The sequence below is a fragment of the Cervus canadensis genome, chromosome 1 (genome assembly GCF_019320065.1).
Source record: "Cervus canadensis isolate Bull #8, Minnesota chromosome 1, ASM1932006v1, whole genome shotgun sequence".
In the NCBI taxonomy this organism is placed as follows: Eukaryota; Metazoa; Chordata; class Mammalia; order Artiodactyla; family Cervidae; genus Cervus; species Cervus canadensis.
In genome coordinates, this window is record NC_057386.1 from 34,300,082 (window position 1) to 34,319,264 (window position 19,183).

Sequence of the window (19,183 nt, forward strand, 5' to 3'; positions counted from 1 at the left end):
AAAACTAAGATCATGGCATCCCGTCCCATCACTTCATGGCAAATAGAGGGGAAAACAGTGGAAACAGTGACAGACTTTATTTTTTTGTGCTCCAAAATCACTGCAGATGGTGACTGCAGCCATGAAATTAAAAGATACTTGCTCCTTGGAAGGAAAGCTATGACCAACCTAGACAGCATATTAAAAAGCAGAGACATTACTTTACCAACAAAGATCCATCTAGTCAAAACAATGATTTTTCCAGTGGTCATGTATGGATGTGAGAGTTGGACTATAAAGAAAGCTGAGCTCTGAAGAATTGATGCTTTTGAACTGTGATGTTGGAGAAGACTCTTTTTTTAAATTTTATTTTATTATTATTATTTTTTTAATTTTATTTTCGGAGAAGACTCTTAAGGGCCCCTTGGACTGCAAGTAGATCTGAGCAGTCCATCCTAAAGGAAATCAGTCCTGAATATTCATTGAAAGGACCGATGCTGAAGCTGAAACTTCAGTACTTTGGCCACCTGATGCGAAGAACCGACTCATTGGAAAAGACCCTGATGCTGGGAAAGATTGAAGGCGGGAGGAGAAGGGGACAACAGAGGATGAGATGTCTGGATGGCATCACTGACTTGATGGACATGAGTTTAAGTAGGCTCTGGGAGTTGATGATGGACAGGGAAGCCTGGGTGCAGCAGTCCATGGGGTTGCAAAGAGTCAGACACAACTGAGCAACTGAACTGAACTTTCCAAATACAGTGCCTAATAGTGGGTTCCTTGATAACATTTAGGAAATAATATAGAATTTCATGAGAGTAGACTTGTGAAAGTATATATAAGGAAAAAATAACTTTTTCTCTTATATTTCCAGATTGTTCTTTGGTTATTATGGAAGTGCTACTCTAGTCTTTAAGCTTAAGCCGATTAGAATGAACGCTTAATATTTTCAAATGCCTTTGGCATTAATTTCCTCCATATGTGTGTGTGTTTTTGTTTTTGTTTTTTAACGATGTCTCAAAGGTAAATTTCTAAAGCCGTTTGTGAAGCTAATACAGCAATAGATGACCTCTGGTAGTTTGGTACAGGAATGGGTCATCTTGGGTTCCATAGTCATGTCAGACATTTTGCTCTTGCTTCAACTGTGCAGGCACTTTGCTGGGTTCTGAGTGTTCAGACACGGACAGAACACAGTACTGCCCATGGGGACGTTTTAGTGTTTCAACCCAAGCCATCCATTCAGTGTGGTTTGTTCTTGTACAGATAGAACTAGATGAGGAGTAGAGACATCTAACTTAACTCTGGGCTCTTAACTAGGGAAGGTTAGGGTTAGGGTGCAGCGAAGTTTGTTTTAGAGCTAGTGGGGAAAGGGTGTTCAAGGAGAGGAAAGATGTACGAAGGAACAGTCATGAAAGAAAATTGTGTGTTCCAGGGAGTATGAATAGTTCATGTGGCTAGGCATAGGGCGTGTGAGGGTCAGGGGAGAGAGAAGAGGAAGAGTGGGGGAAAATGGTGGGAAAGGAAGCTCCGAAGGGAAGGCCATGATAAGATCACTGAGGGGAGTAGTGTTGTGATGACTGAAGGGGTTTAAATTTTATCCTGAAGACTTTGGGAGGCATTTAAGGATTCTAAATAGGGACATAATGTGATTCGACTTTCATTTTAGAAATATTTATTGTGTTAGTGTGGATTGTAGACTGGAGGATGAAGATAGATTAGAGTTAGGGAGGCCAGGGCCCTAACCTAGAAGACATAGGAGAGAAAAAGCGTCTATTTTCAAATGGATATGAAAAATGTTTTGTTAACTGTAAAGCACAATATAGTTGTTGAGCAAGGTAATTCATCTCAGTTTTTTCTCAAATTGACAAATACGATTCTCAGGAAAAAAGATTATATGTAAAATTTTCTGGAGCTAGGGATTTAAAAAAATTCTATGAAAATTCTGTTACTTCCTTCTAATTGACATTTAAAATTGCATAGGTGAAAAAACTACAGGTGATGCTAAGGCAAGCAAATGATCAGTTAGAGAAGACAATGAAAGATAAACAGGAATTGGAAGACTTCATAAAGCAGAGCACTGAAGATTCAAGTCACCAGGTAAATGAGGGTTTTAGAATGTGACCCGTGGGAGATGACTGAGTTGTTTAAATAAGACAGTTCTGAAAACAAAGTGATGTTTTTTTCTTGCCCTGAAGATCTGACAGTTCTGTTATTTTCCTTCAGTTAAAAATAATCTCAAACTGATCTTTCTCTGGTGTCTGTTTTATAGATTTAAGGAAAATAACTTTTGAAATAACTGATTAGTGAATAATCAGGAGGGTCTGGGGTTCCTTTTTCCCCTTTGATTTTTATTAGGTTTTTCTGCTGCACAAGAAACCTGCTGACAAGAAAGATACTAGTTATCTTCCTGACTTTTTGAAAAAGTGTAGCATGCATAGAAAAACCCCCAAGATTGACTGATTAGCTAGAAAATTAGCCAAGAAAATTAGCTAGTACGTCAGAAACCCTCACTTCCCCCTCCACGTACTATTTTCTTTCCAGAAGTAAGTATAGCCCTAACTTTTAACACCATTAGATCAGTTTTGTCTGCTTTTTTATTTTACAAAGTGAATTATATAGTTTGTATTCTTTTCTGTCTCTCTGTCTCCATTCAACATTGTGACGTTCCTGGTTACAAATGTGTGGCAGTTGTTATTTTCATTGTTGTAGTAGTTGTACAATTCATTATATGGCTGTATTATAATTTATCCATCTTAATGTTGATGAGCCTTTGGGTTGTATCCAGTTCTGGGATATTATGAATAAATCTACTTTGAAATTTTTGTATAGGACTTTATGCACATGTTGCTGCTGGGTATATGCCTTGGAGTGGAATGCCTGGGTCAAAATGTTCAAAATGTATGTCAACTTTTGGAGATAATAGTGCCAGAAAGTGGTTGTATGAGTTTATACTCTCCCCAGCAAAGTATGAGAAGAATTCCTGTGGGTCCACAGTCTTGGCAGACTTTGTTTTGTTTTAATTATAGCTGTTTTGGTGGGTGTGTAATGGTATTTCATTGTGGCTTAGTTTGCATTGAGGTTATGTAGCATTTTACGTGTCTATTAGCCATTGGGGTATTGTTGTGTGTATGTGTGTACGTGTGAAATTACTTCTTAAGTCTTATTTTTTTAAATTGGGTTGTCTTTCTCTTTCTTTTTTTTTCACTTGTTTTTCTCTTCAGTTCAGTTCAGTCGCTCAGTCGTGTCTGACTCTGCAACCCCATGAATCGCAGCACGCCAGGCCTCCCTGGAGGATCTCTTAGGGGTCCTTTACGTAATCTTGTTAGAACATTTGGTGATGTGTCCCAAATGTCTTCTACCTAGTACCTTATGTTTTTGTTATTTTAATGATGTCTTTTGAAGAAGTTATTAATTTTAATTTAGTTAAATTTATTGATCCTTCTCTTTATGATTTAGTGATTTTTATTGTGATCCTGGGGTTATGAAGATATTTTCATATATTTTGTAGAAGCTTCAGCGTTTATAGCTACCCACATTAATATCCAAAATCCATCTAGAACTGACTTTTATGTATAAGCTATAGATAAAGGTAAATTTTTACACTTTTTTTTTTCATTTGGATAGTCCATTCCTGTACCATTTAGTGAAAAGATTACCTTTTTATCATTGCTCTGCAAGATCATCTTTGTAAACTATCAAGTGAACATACATTTGTGGGTCAGTTTCAGGACTCTGTTTTGATTGATTAGTCTATTCACCTGTTTTTGTGCCAGATTCTGTGATAGTCATTTTTTTTTTTAGTTTTTATTTCTCTACTGAGAACTGTTTTTATTCATTTCAAGAGTATTTATGCTTACTCTAGGCAGCAGAGTTACAATAGCTATTTCAAAATCTTTGATAATTCCATTCTAGGTCATCATGGGGTTGGCATATGTTGATTTCCTTTCCTCTTGAGAATTGGCCACATTTTCCTGGTTCTTTCTATGTCAAGTACTTTTACATTGATCTTGGAGATTATGAATATTTTTTTGTGAGACTGAGTTTTGTTACCCAGATTAGGTTCAGTTCATAAGTTCTGTCTTGCCTGGTGTAGTAGGTAGTTCTAATGTCAGTTCATTTTTGAAAGCCTTTGCCGTGCTCCTCTGGCTGTGTCCCTGTGTGTATATAGCTCAGGGGTGAGTGTGAGACTTGCGCTGGTTCACGCACAGAATTAGGGCATCCTTTTCTAGCTTTCTCTCTCAGTACCACTCTACGCTTCAGCTCACAGGGGCCCTGTCCTGGCCCTGTGATCAGAAAGACAGTTCATCCTGTGCTGCTTGCTGCATCTCTTATTGCTTTACAATTGGAGCCACTCTCAGATTCATGCTGGCAAGAAAATAGGAAAAACCCCAAATAAGCAGTAAACCACTGTATGAATTGTTTCTCCTCATTTTGATTTCCTTCCCTAAACTGTCTGCTTTTGCTTAGTTTTTAGAGCCCTCAGGTAGTTGCTTTTTGTACTTTATGCAGAAGTTTTTAGGTGTAATCGGGGGAGAGAATGGTGTTGGTGGGCTTAGTCCCTCATGGACAGTGCCAGAAGTCTCCGTTCTCTCACATTTTTGTTTATTAGATATATCTTTCTCTTTCACCTTCATTCAGGAAGGATACTCTGGCCAGGTGTAGAATTCTGAGTACTTATGTTGTTTTCTTTCAGCACTTTGAAGTTATTATTCCATTGCTTCTGGCTTCCATGTTTCTGATGAGAAGTCAGCTATCAGTCTTATTGTTGCTCCTTTGAAGGTAAAATGTCATTTTTTCCCTAGCTCTTTTTAAAAATGTTCTTTTGTCTTTTGTTATTAGCAATTGTACTCTACTGTATACCTCAGTGTATTTTTCTTCATATTTCTGCTGTTTGGAGTTCACGGAGTATCTTGGATCTCTGAACCAGTGTCTTACATCATAATTGGAATATTCTCAGCCATATGTCTCTTTAAAAATCTGTTTTTATTGATACAGTAAGTGCATAAATCTCAAGTGTACAAGTTGGTGAGCTTTATTTTGTGTAAAATTTTACCAGGTAATAAATCATTATCTACATCAAGATACAGACCATTTTTAATACCTTTATGTTCTTTACTAATAAGTAAATACCCCACCTGCTGTACTTAGAGGTAGCCAGTATTCTAGCTTTTAACACTATGTTTTTAGTATTGCTTGTTCTTGGACTTCATGTGAATGGAATCATATGGTATGTAGCCTTTAGCATCCAGTCTGGTCATTATGTCTGTGAGACTTATCCATACTGTTCTGTGTATCAGTGGTTAGGTTTTTTAATGCTATGTATATTCTATAACATGATTATAGCATAATTCATTTATCCATTCTGCAGTTGAGAGATATTTGGATTGTTTCTTGTTTTTGACTATTGTGAGTGAACACACTCTCTAACATTCTTCTTGTACATGTCTTTTAGTGGACATGTGGACTTATTTCTCTTGAGTATATGTAGGGGTGAAATTATGGAGTTTTTGCATAGGTTAATTTTAACTCTACCAGTTATTTCCATTGACTGTTACTATCTTCAAATATTTTTATATGTTAGACATTAGCATTGCATCTACATGGCTTCTTTAATCTTCTTTATTTCCCATCTTTTTGTCTTTATTATTGTAGGATCACTGATTTTCTCTTCCAGTAGGTCTAATCTGTTAAACTTATTCATTGAATTTTTAATAATTTGGATAATTGATTTTTTTAGTTTATTATTTCCATTTGGTTGTTTTTATTGTTTCCATTAAGTCTCTGGTGGGGCTAAATTTCTGAACAGATCAAATACAGCTATTTTAAAGTCTGTTGTTAATAACATGTGGATTCATTGTAGATCTATTTCTGTTTTGTTTTCTATCACTTCCTTTTGTTTTTTTTATCATAGTCTTGTGTATTCTTACTTGAGTGCTAGACATTATATATGAAAATTGTTGAAATGAAATAATTTTTCTTAGAGGCAGACAACTAGTTGTGGGTCACCAATAATCCAATCATGGATCACCTTAATTTGTTTACAGGAATTGAGATTATATGCAGTTGTGAAGGTTGGATTATTTTAAATTCTTTCCTTATACTCTTGGGTGTGTCCCTTTGGGGACCCGATCCAAGTGCAGGGTGTCACCAGGGACTCCTCTGGGTGGTGGGTCTCGGACTCTCTAACTTTTGCTCCTCTTCCTGAGGCTCTGAGACGCTCTGCTCCATTTCTCAGTGTCACATCTGTTTCCTTTGGAATTGGCACTTGCTTCTGGAGAAGAGTTGTTGCAGAGGCTGCATCCGGTTCTCCAAGTGTCCTCATTCTGGTCCTTGGCTCTGTGATTGTTTTTTGCCTTATTTTTGTCTGGTTTTCTTAATTCTCAGCAGAAATGTTGGTTTGCACTACCTATTTTGCCACTACTGGAGACAGAATTCTGAAAATAATCATTTTTTAAATGTCTAACCAAATTTATTTTTATTTTACCACTCTTATATACAAGTCATCAGTTTGTACATAAACCCCTCATTGGGAACATTAAACTAATTCAGGGGAGTTTCTCATGTATCTGTTCTCTTAAGTACATCATCTTGGAAGACTGCAGCTAGTTCAGAGGAGATTTGTTTATCCTTTAAACTGTGTGGGTTTTTGTGTGTGTGGACAGTTTCAAAATTTTTTTGATTTTTAATTAGCTCTTTTAAGAATAATATTTATAATTGGATCACATGGATTATTACTATGTCTGGAGACCATATTGTTCATGTTCATGTTCATTGTTCATGTTTGGCAGTGGCTGAGCCCTGGGGACTTTGGTACTGCCTTGTGTCATCTGAAAGGCTGAGACTTTTGTACACAGTAGGTTCACACATACTTGTTGAATGATGGATGAGTGGTGTTTTATGAACTACTAAAAAAATCAATTCTGGACATTAAGCAGGAGATGGTAGAGTTAGTTTCAGAATAGCCAGATTCCTAATAGCCATATTTTCTGTGTATGATTTTTTTTTTTTCTTTCAAGATCTCTGCACTTGTCCTAAGAGCCCAAGCATCAGAAATCTTACTTGAAGAGTTACAGCAGGGGTTTTCCCAGGCAAAGAGGGATGTTCAGGAACAGATGGTAAGTTAACAGTTAAATAAACATTAACTATGGTAAATATTTTGAGTAAATTCTAAGAGATCATAAAGGACAGAGGAGCCTAGCATGCTGCAGTCCATGGGGTCTCAAAGAGTAGGACATGACTTAGTGACTTAACAACAACATATTAAATGCATTCTGTCTTGAAATAATCTTTGATGTGACTTTATCTTCCTGGCCAAAGTGGTTCCTGTTATGTTCTTCAGAGCCTACAGAACATTAGTAATGAACAAGATTATGTAAAGAGATTATTCTTTTTTTAAACTTACCTCTTGATTTAAAAAAATGATCACCTTTAACTTACTTTTCTTTGATCTGAGAAATCTAAACAAAATAAACTATGGACCAGCATTTAATTTTCAGTTATAAATACAAGCTAAAAGTTAACCTCTCAAAGACCTAGGAGGTACAGCTTTTGAGCAGCTATTGCACTTTTCCTGGACAGCTGACTTATTTAAAAAAAAAAAAGCCTCAGTAATTTCATAGGAGTTATGATATGATAAAAGTGCATCATAATTGCTACAGTAATGGAGAACTTCCAGAAGGCTGTCAATTTTGAGAGGAATAGAAACAGATAGCTTCCCAAAGAAGAGCTGCCTGGAACCTCTGCAGAATTTTCTCCAGCTTTGGGCCTCCTCCTCCCCAGGCAGGCTCCATTTGCCTTGTTCTTCCTTTTTCTCAGAGTTGGAGCCCTGCATCTGATGGCCCTTGTAAATTACAGCAGTGTTGGTCCTGCTGGAGTGATCCTGCAGAGTTGCCTCTTGTTCATCTCCTCCAGGGATGACAGGAAAACACACAAACCCTAGGTTGTATGGTAATTGTTTTTGAGGGGCATTGGGTCAGTATATGAATGGCCTTGAGCTGACCCCTGAACACCAGCCCTGGTCTGTTGTGGAACATCTCATTCTCAACACTGACTGGAGAGAGTTTCATGTCATTTCATTAATTAGAGGCTATGAAATAATAATCTGACCTCAAAAACAGTTAAATGCTGGCAAAGTTTCATTATTCAGTTTCTTCTCTTCAGAGAAGAGTAGCTATGGTAATGGTTGGAATTTTGATATCTCCCACTGTTTGTTTTGAAAATTTTCAAACTTAGAGATGTTTATGTTTATGGACTGAACACTCATAAGATCTTCACTTAGGTTTACCAGTTAATATTTTGCCACATTTTATGTGCTTCCAGTTGTTACTCAGTCTCTTTCTTTCATATATATGGATGTTATGTAATATACATGTGTATTTGTTTTTTTTTTCTGAGCCATTTGAAAGTAAGTTGTAGACATCATGACACTCCTAAATATTTCAGTATGTATATTTCCAAAGAACAAAGAAATTGTTCTACGTAATCACAATATGGTTATTATGTGCTTAAAATGTAACCACTGTCCCCCAAAGCCCTTGATTGTTTTAGTGCTGGTTTTACTTTTTGATCAAGGAACCAGTCAGAGATCACATACTGCTACTTTGTTGTCATGTCACTTTATTCTCTTTTAATCTAGAATAGTCACCCACTTCTTTTTTTTACTTTGGCATTTACGACATTAACATTGTTAATAAGAGTCCAGACCATTTGCCTTGTAGAGTGCATTTGTCTGATTATTTCCACATGGTCAGACATTTTGGAAAGAATACTACATGGATGAAATGATTCAGTGGAAAGTTCATAACAAGAGGCATGTTATGATGGGTGGTTCCATTGTTGGTGACGTTAAGTTCAATCACCTGGTTAAGATGGGAACACAATAGTTTTAGAATGACTACATTAATATTGCTACCAACAGCAAACCTATTAAGTGAAGCTCAGCATTTCTTTGTTGGCCCTCCATTGGGTCCGCATATGTGGATGCAGAGGGCTGGCTGTGAGTGAGTTGAGTATCTCAAATTTGGTATGGGAGCGTGTCTTGGAACCAATACTCTGTGGATACCAAAGAACAACTGTAGTTCTTTTTACCCTGAGACTGCATCCCAGGTGAGGATTTACAGTCTGGGCGCTGTGTTCAGAGATTACTTGAACTGGTTTTTCTCTCTGTGGTTGTGTTACCAGTTTGAACACAAACAGAAGCAAATGGAGCTATGTATTACATTTTTTATTTTCTTCTTTTTTGATTTACTTTTTTGTTTTTTGAACAAGCAACATGGTTCATAAATCAGAACTATAAGCATATGCAATCGCTTAGAAATTTCACTGCCATTCCCTCATCCTTTCATTCAGTTCCCACACACTCCCATACATGATATTTTACAAGTATTCTTGGTTTATCTTTCTGTTTTCCTCGTTACAATAATAAACAAATATAAACATATTCTCTTTTCCCTTCTTTCATATCCAAGAGGTAGTAGAATGCTAATATTTTGTTGTAAGTGGGTTGAAATTAAGCATAAGCCACCATTCTGGTCTGAAATAAATAAGAGTCGGTAGAATTAACCAAAGCTTTTACATGACCTTGCCTTCCTACTAGCAGCCTATTTGTCCTTCAGGATGCAGTGGGCACCTTCTATGGGAATCTTCTTGAACCCTCTCTGCTAATTAGATGCCCTTTGTCCTTTTATCACTGTGGTACCCTTGTCTGTTACAGCACCTGTAGTATGGTTGGGTGATTCTGGGTTTACTTGTCTTTCCCTCCACTGCTCCATGAGCTTCTCTAGGGCAGTCTGTTGGTTATCCCTGTTTCCCGTAGGCAGTAAAATGCTTGGTTAGAATAGTAGTTACTAAACAAATGTTGAAGGTGGAGTAATCTTGTTAAGTGTATGTTTAAGTTCAATGGTTAGTATTAAAAATTATCAGAAATATTTTTACAGAATTGTATCTGCAGTTGTATCTGCAATTGTATGTTATACTCAAATTAGCTGACTAACTTTTATATTGATATAAATTCACAGGAAATACCTAAAATTGTTTTATACATCAGCTAGCAGAAAAAGTAAGAACATGCTCCATTTTAAGAATGAACTCCTCAAAGGCCCTGTATTTCCTAATATTTGGGGTCCTTGGGCCACTCACAGTGGTCCTGAGCTTGAACACACATGTGTGTGATGAAAGACGAAGTCACTGCTTTCTGTTTCTCCCTACTTGGTGTGGGATGCGTGCTGTGAGGAAATAGGAGTTCTCTTGGAATACGCACTGTGTTTGATACAAGTCTCAATTATGTAAACCTCTTCCACTGAGCTAGAGATGCTGGTCCTAGGGATGTGGGGGAAGAAATTCATTACCTTCAAGCTTTTGGTGGCAACAGCGGAGAATGAGCTCAGGTACTTGCTCCATTTCCTGTCCCCTTGAATATACGTAATGGCTGTAGGTCAGTCAATCTCTGATCTGCTTTCTGTGAGTCTTACAGAGCTTTGTCATGTACCCTCCATCCTCAGCCCTTATTTCATTTGACCTTTGTTTTTCACTGGTGCAGTTATCAGCAGACAGGATTTACCTTTCTGGCTGTGATTAGTGTCTGTTTCTATTTTAGGCAGTGCTGATGCAGTCACGGGAACAGGTTTCAGAAGAACTGGTGAGGCTACAGAAAGATAATGACAGTCTTCAGGGAAAGCATAGCTTGCATGTGTCATTACAACAAGCAGAAGACTTCATTCTCCCAGACACTATGGAGGTAACTTGTTTTCTATATGATAAAAAACGTAAACAAGTACATTTTCTGAAATATCTATAAAGTCTTCTTTTTAAAAAAGTTTACAAATAACAAATGCTAGAGAGGGTGTGGAGAAAAGGAAACCCTTCTGCACTGTTGGTGGGAATGTAAGTTGGTACAGGCACATAGAGAACAGTATGCAGGTTCCTCAGTAAACTAAAAATTGAGTTTTCATATGATCTAGCAATTCCACTCCTGGGCATATATTTGGACGAAACTGTGATTTAAAAAGATACATGCACTCCTATGTTCACAACAATGCTATTCACAATAGCCAAGATGTGGGAACTACCCAAATGTCCATCTACAGATGAATGGATAAAGATGATGTGGTACATAATATACAATGGAAAATATTCATCCATAAAAAAAGAACAAAATAGTGCCATTTGCAGCCACTTGATGCAACTGGAAATGTGGCCAAAAATTAAAAAAAAAACAAACAGACTTTACTGAAATATAATTCACTTACCAAATAACTTACCCATTTAAAGTGTACAATTCAATGTTTTAAAATATATTCTCAGATGTGTAGCCATCACCACAGTCATTTTTAGTACATTTTCATAACCTCAAAGAGAATCCCCTTACCTTTTATTCAACCCTTCCTCCCCAAGCCTTAAGCCACAACTAATCTACTTCCTGTCTATAGATTGTCCTTTCTTTCATATGAATGGAATCCTACAACTTGTGGTCTTTTGTGTCTGGTTTCTTTCATATATCTTTTTGTTTTCAAGGTTCATTCATGTCATATAGCATGTTATCAGTATTTCATTCATTTTTATGACCGAATAATACTCTACTATATGGCTATTTTGTTTATCCATTTGTCTACTAATGGATATTTGGGTTGTTTCCACTTTGGACTATGAATATATTGCCATAAACATTCATGTATAGGTTTAGGTGTGGACATATGTTTTCATTTCTTTTGGGTTTAAACCTAGGAGTGGATTTGCTGGGTCATTTCTCCACATTCTCACTGACAACCATTGTTATCTCACTTTGTGATTATCCTAGGTTTATCTCACTTTGTGATTATCCTAGGGTGTGAAATGGTGTCTTATTGTAGTTTTGATTTCCATTTCCCTAAGGTTAATTTGCATTTCCCTAATGGCTATTGAGCATCTTTTCATATGTTTATTGGACATTTTTATATCTTCCTTGGAGAAATGCCTGTTTTAAGATCCTTTGCTTACTCTTAAATTGGGTTGTTTGCTTTTTATTTTTTTGAGTTTTTTTTTAAATTTATTTATTTATTTTTTTAATTTTTTATTAGTTGGAGGCTAATTACTTCACAACATTTCAGTGGGTTTTGTCATACATTGATATGAATCAGCCATAAATTTACACGTATTCCCCATCCAGATTCCCCCTCCCACCTCCCTCTCCACCCGAGTTATAAGAGTTTTATAATATTTTTTTGAGTTATAAGAGTTCTTTATAAATTCTAGATTTAAGTACTTTCTCAGGTAAATAAATGATTTACAGGTGTTTTCTCCCATTTTATGGATTGTCTTTTTCATTTTCTTGATGGTGTCCTTTGAAACATAAAAGTTTTTAATTTTGATAAAGTCCAATTTATCTCTCCTTCTGTTGGCTTATGCTTTTAATGCTGTATCTAAGAATCCTTTGCCAAATTGAAGGTCTCTATTCTTGCAGGATAATTGAGAAGGCACCAGAAATGAAATATTTGAAGGGGGTCTCCATGCTGGCTCCTTGTGATGTTAGATTTTCTATATAGCACTTAGGATATAGCACACTCCTTCTGTCTTCTGATAACTTTTATAACACTTGGTCACTTCCATTCTTTTGTGGTTGGGTGAATCAGGGCTGCGAAGCCTGAAGTTTCTTGAGACATTTATAACTATCTCAACTTTTTCCAGCCTTTATATTCATGTTTAAAAATCTTTCACTATATGAAAAATATCATCTTGGGCTAAACCCAAGTAAACATAAATTGAATAGGCAAAGATGAGATTTCATAAAGCAACTCTCAGAAAAATATTTCTTGTAAAATCTTTTGGTCTTTTTTAAAAAAGAAATTTATAATTGTTAAATTTTTAAAAGTCAGATATTACAGAAATTTATAGCTTTGTAAGTAACAATGTTTCCTAATCCTGCCCTACAGATTAATCCCCTACTGTTTGGACCTCATTCTGTTTTCCTGTATAGATGTTAACATGACTTTTTTTTTGTTCTTATTTACTTATTTACACAGGCTCCATTGCCTGCCCTTCCTTTTAGCTCCTTGCTGTCTCCCTCTCCTTTCCCTGCCCTCCCCCAACCTGTGGTCTCAGCTCAGGTTACAGACACTCTGAAGAGCTCTCTATCCTTTCTGAACTGGTGACTGATATCATCAGGGAGAAAGTTTTGGGGACCTGTCTACTTTTGCTATCAGTATACCACTTTCCTTGTCAAACTTTTCTCTTGGCAGGAAAGATTCCTCTCTTCCATGTTCTATAGAGACTTTTAATACCTAGATTTTTAAGAAGTTCCCAGAATCCTTGAAGGTTATAACCAGTCTCGCTTGTAAAGCTTGATTCTTTAATAAATCTTAATGAAATTTTTCTTGATACAGATTTTCAATTACTTTTTTTTCCCCTGCTGTTCTTTAATTTATATACATTTGGTAGTTATCTAAGAATCCCAGTTTTTACTGTAAGGTTGCTTTAGGATATAATTGGGAGGGTTTTTAGAAGACGACAACTACAATTTAGGGAAAAAGTAAAAAAAGACTTAAACTGAATTTATTACAGAAAAACAGCTGATCACCTTGGAAAGCCTCTCATTGCATATTTGCCTCAGACCTGACAGTACTTTGCCTTTGTGGTAGATGTTCAACAAGTGTTTATTTGAATGAATAAATAGATAAATAAATAAGTATATTTTGTCATCTTGGAGTTCACACTTGCTTTTGAGTTTCAGTTTTTGGTCCTCATTCACTAACTCCTCTCAAATTTAAGCAGGTAATAGTGGAAGTGTCTAAGCTATTCATAGTGAACCCCACATTGTAAGTCATCCAACATTTAAATTTTTACATTTATGAAACAGTTTTGAGGGAAAAATACATAGTTCACAATATACAGTTTTTGGTTGGCAATGTTATTTCTGTAACATACTGAATATTAACATGGCATGACACCTGCCTCTTGAAGCCAAGAATGGGTTGGGTTCAAAGTCCTGAGTTTTGAACTATCTAAAATAATATCTGAAGTTCTGGTTGCAGAAAATCTTTAGCTTTTTTTGTTTATTTTCTTTCACCCTTAAAAACCCAATAACTATTTGTTTCTTGGATCCAGGCACTCCGGGAGTTGGTATTAAAATACCGTGAGAATATCATTAATGTGCGGACAGCAGCAGATCACATGGAAGAAAAGCTGAAGGCTGAAATACTTTTCCTGAAAGAGCAGATTCAAGCAGAACAGTGTTTAAAAGAAAACCTTGAAGAAACTCTGCAGCTAGAAATAGAAAACTGCAAAGAAGAAATAGGTGAAGATAAAAGTGATGTAGTTTAGAATTGGAGGCACTAAATAAAACTTCTGTCTGGTTATGAGAAGTAGTAATAGTCTTGGAATGTAGAAAACAAAAAGTATAGGAAGGAACTAAGTAAGGACTCAGTCCCTTTTCCCACATGTTCTGATATAGCCCCTGATAAGGAGTTTAAAAAAAAACCCAAACATGTTTTTAGGAGCTCTGGTGGTCCCTGGCAGTTACTAAATAGACAGGGAACTCTGGACTTGAACCCTGACACTGGAGCCTGTGAGAAGATGGGTGGCAGTTCCTCCAGAACTTAGAATTGTTAACAGACTTCTGCCAGGGTTACCCTGGCCCCGCCCCACCACATAGTGAGGTGTCGGGATTTGAGGCAGATAGTTTATGCCATGGTGTTCATCTGTGTGCGCTCTGACCTTGACATGAGCTTGAATGTTATGCTGATTGGTTGGGGATAATTGTGAGAAGGGATGTTGGTCCCCCACCACCACCCTACCCACTGTGTTCAGTACATTTGACTCCTTTCGTTCTGAGATTGAGCTATGGTACAAAAGGGCATTTTAAGATTTAAATGCAAAATAATCAATAAATGCTGACATGTCTCCTTTTTTCCTCCTAGCTTCCATCTCTAGCCTAAAAGCTGAATTAGAAAGAATAAAAGTAGAAAAAGGACAGGTGAGTTTCATGAGTTTGAAATTGATTCTGTCAGCAGCTAGTAGGTATTTATTGAATCCTACTGTGCTAGACTCAAGGAATAAAGTATAGTTAGAACATAGTCCCTGCCTTCAAGGAACTCCCGGGAAAAGTATAGTGGAATATGACGGAATATAGTGGCTGATGATGGTAGAGACCATTTGGTGAGAGCCTGCTCTGTGTTGGCAGGAGGAGATACAGGGAAGACTGAGATGTGACTTAGTCTGGAACTTCCACTGTGGTGGGAAGACAGGCAAGGCATGGTCTTTTCTTTAAAGGATATTTATTTGGCTGGTTTAAGTGACTGCGTTGGGTCTTAGTTGTGGCATGTGAGATCTAATTCCCTGAACAGGGATTGATCCTTGGCCCCCTGTATTGGGAGCATGGAGTCTTAGCTACTGGACCACCCAAGGCATGGTCTTAACATGACACGTACTTAAAGCTACCATGGAAATACGTATGAAGTCTGTTACAAACAGGAGGTGATGTTTTCCACTTGCTTAGTCTCCGTCTCGTAAGACATCATGAACACCTTCTAGTAAATGACCCATTCAGCTCACTGGCCTCATAATTTCTTGAATCAGTGAACTTTTACTCCATCTAGCCCTACCTTGCCACACTCCTGCTTGCACCTTGCCCCACTTCTGACGTCACACTCCAGGCTCATATCTCTTGACCTCAGTCTACCATCTTTCTAGCCCTTTATCCTATAGGTTTATCTGTCTGAGAACGTCATTCAAACCTTCAGTTCCTTGAACTTTTCCTTTTCTGGTTTTAGCAGCTTCCTCATGACTTTGCTTTCTTTGCTTCTAAGTGGCATCTGACAGGGCTTGTCTCTTTATCTAGTCTCCCCCCAGTGCCTGCAAGCCCTCTCATCCCTTGTCCTTCTGCTGACCTTATTGGTATGCCCAACCCCAGACTAATCCTGGTGTCCACCTTCTCTGCCTCTTGGACCACTGGAAGGAGTAACATGCCTGCTCCTGCTGCCACATGCTGCTCAGTAGCTTTCCATCTGTTCTTAGTTGTTCCCTTCCATTCCCTGCAGTGGTTGTTCAGTCCCCACTCACCTCACCTCTTGATGGCCTTGTGCCCCTATCGTAAGCAGGACCATCTTCAGCTCTTGCCTCTGCAGTAACATGTTTGCTTTTTTCCTCCCAGCCTTCTCCTTCTTGCATCTTAAGAAAGGATGATGACCTGATTCTGACCAGTCTTCTGTCACTGCACATGTGCTTTGACTTAACCACTCACGTCTTTTCCTGGCATCTTTGCTGTCTTCCTCTTTCACTGTGGGCCTTGAACTTCTACGTGTTGATTGGTTTTTTCCATTTTGCATAACCACGCTCAGAGGTCTCCTAGTAAAGGGGAGAAGTTTCTCTTTGAATTGCACTTCTTTCTCCAGCTACTGATCTTTCTTTTTCCTTTTATGCCGAGTTCTTGAAAGAGTCATCTCCACTGCCTGACCTCCCAGTCATTCCCCCGCCCACTGCCGTCTGGCTGCGGCCCCCTGTGCTATCAAGGTTGTGCTGGCAGGAGACGCCAGTGTCCCAGTGTGTCTGTCTCTCCCACTACCACTGTTTGGGTTGACTTCAGTGCTCACCTGACTCATTGTAACAGTGTAACTTCTTTCCCTGACTCCAAAATGTATCCCTTTCCAATTCATTTTTGTATTGAAACCAAGGTGATCTTTAAAGATTATAAACTTGACTGTGAGCCAGTCTGGTTTAAGACCCTTCAGTAGTTCCCGTAGCCCGGCGGGGCTCCCCTGCCTCTCAGGCCTCAGCCTCCAGGGCCAGCACCCTGTGCTGTGAGGTAGCAAGAACTCAGCTCAGTTCCTTAACTCATTATTTATATATGTCCACTCCCTCCTTTTGGAGTCTCTCTCTCCACCTTCTCCCCTTTACAACCCCTTTGGGTCAGATGTCATCTCTTCAAGGAAGCCCTTGCCAACTTTTCTGGCAGAATTAAGTGCTTCTTCATCCATGTTCATATGCCACAGTTAACTGACATGTCTGTCTCTCCTGCAGCACGTAGGAGGTACCTAATAAATGTTTAATAAAAGAAACAGTAGGTCTTGAAGAATAAATTGAAAATCCACAGATACCAGAGGGCAAGGAGAGGATTCCAAGCACAGCCAATGTCCAGGGCCCTGGAGGATGCGCGTTTGGGTGCAGCTCTTCAGGCTGCAGGCTCCTGGCAGGTGTGCCGTCACCTGCAGGGAGTTTCTGTGTTTCAGCTTTCTCCTTCTTAATTTTACAGTTGGAGTCCACATTAAGAGAGAAGTCTCAACAGCTTGAGAGTCTTCAGGAGATGAAAATGACGTTGGAAGAACAGCTGAAGAAAGAAACTGCTGCTAAGGTGAAACATTTTTGTTGGTAGTTTCATTTAAACAAAACAAAACAGGGACTTTCCTGGTGGTTCAGTGGCTAATAAGACTGCACTCCCAATGCAAGGGGTCCAGGTTCAATTTCTGGTCAGGGGACTAAATCTGGCCTGCCACAGCTTTGTTTGCATGCCACAACTAAGACCTGGCCCAGCCTAATAAATAAATAACATTAAAAAAAACCACAACAATGTAAAGGATGTAGGATCACATCTTCCCTGTTTAAAAAAAAGCCCTGCTCCTTTGATAGAGCCCCCTTCTGAAAGCTGGCAACTCTCTGCTTCAGGGAGAAAATGGATTTCTCTCTTCAGAGCTGGGTTAGGTCTCCGCACACTGCCAGTGTTGCGGGTCTGTCACAGGCCCTGCTGGCTGAAGGCCATGAACCAGACTTGGCACCATTAAAGCCAGAGACACTGCTCTGGAAGTGCCATTCCATTCGATTGATTTTATCCAATAGTGCATTGAATTGTATTTGCTGCCCACAATTCTGATTAGTCCTGTTAGAATAAAAGTGCAGGGGGCTAATTGTGGGGGAAGTTTGCTTTCAGGGGGGCTGTGGTCTGATCTTTAAGTGTAAAAATGTTTGTGTTTTTTGATAGTCCTTTGTTTTTAGAAAGGCTCTGGTGGAGTTTCTGTCAGGAAGACTGGAGATAGCCGGGCTGCCTAAGGCTGACTCAGAGAGGGTTTTCCTGGCAGATGCTTAACTGTCGTGATTGCCAGAGAAAAGCCCTAAAGTTTCTCTCCCTGTTGCTATGATAGCTGTTGATCTTAACAGCAGCTGCTTTTTGATGATTAATCATTATTAGTGGGCTGCTGGGGGTGAGAGGTGGGGCCTGCACTTTCATTTAATTTGGCTCTAATACTTGATTCATTTTAGAATCTAGAGCAGGTAGCTTAAGCAGCTTGCACCCTTGCCTTGTGAAGACAGAGATAAAGGGAGACGAACAGGATACGGAAATGTGACAGGCACCATCTTTCCTCTCCCACAGTAGGAAACAAGTGCTGCCCAGGTTTCCTCAGTGACTGACCTGTGGCTTTCAGCATTAATCCTCATTCAAAACTTGTATTTTTTAGGTTACTGTCGAACAACTAATGTTTGAAGAGAAGAACAAAGCTCAGAGGTTGCAGACTGAACTAGATGTCAGTGAACAAGTGCAGAGAGATTTCGTAAAGCTTTCTCAGACCCTTCAGGTGAGACATTTGGGAAACCTAGATGGAACACCAAGGAGGCACTTTCAGGGTTCTTGGCTTCTAGGAGAATTTCCTAATCCCTGACTCAACCTCTGACAAAACCTAGAAGACTAGAGACTATGGCTGCCCCTGCCCCATATTCCTGCCTGGTCATTTCAGCTGGAAACCTGTCCCTCCAGTGTTCCTCACACTTGTCCCCTTTTCTTCCTCCTCGCTGCCGTTAAGGGTGGTGTGTAAAGCCCTTACGTGGTATGTAAGACTTTTCCCAACCAGGCCTATCTCTCTACACCTTACATTTTATACTGTTATAATTTTTAAAAACTATATGTGGTTCCTTGCACCCAACATGGTGTTCCCTCTGGAAGCATCCTTGTCTCATTGCCCCCTTGTTCCTTCTTCCAAGGCCCTGCTTATTAGCTTTTTCCTCCCCGTGGAACCCTCTTTGAATCCTCTTTGAGGCATAGTGTTTAGTATATTGTGCTGAAATTCTGTAAAGCTTGTTTGTTCCCTCAACTGAACCATGGCTTCTCAGGGATCAGGTCTCACTCATCTCCACAGTCCCAGCACCTTACACTGGGTCTGTTACACAGCAGCTTTGGGGAAGTATTTTTTAGTTTGTTTTTAATCTTTTTAAAACTTACTAATTGAAGGATAGTTGCTTTACAGTATTG

The 19,183-nt window shown here is 38.6% G+C and overlaps 1 protein-coding gene across 2 annotated transcripts in view; it reads left to right on the forward strand.

Moving 5' to 3' along the window:
* RABEP1 (rabaptin, RAB GTPase binding effector protein 1) overlaps positions 1 to 19,183 on the forward strand; it is a 91,095-nt gene that overhangs the window by 68,996 nt on the left and 2,916 nt on the right. For both annotated transcript variants that reach the window (XM_043477129.1, XM_043477134.1), the window contains 7 exons: positions 1,960 to 2,076; positions 6,996 to 7,094; positions 10,574 to 10,714; positions 14,056 to 14,245; positions 14,868 to 14,923; positions 17,198 to 17,296; positions 18,396 to 18,512. In XM_043477129.1, the coding sequence (XP_043333064.1) occupies positions 1,960 to 2,076; positions 6,996 to 7,094; positions 10,574 to 10,714; positions 14,056 to 14,245; positions 14,868 to 14,923; positions 17,198 to 17,296; positions 18,396 to 18,512 (819 nt within the window). The remainder of the gene's footprint in view (positions 1 to 1,959; positions 2,077 to 6,995; positions 7,095 to 10,573; positions 10,715 to 14,055; positions 14,246 to 14,867; positions 14,924 to 17,197; positions 17,297 to 18,395; positions 18,513 to 19,183) is intronic.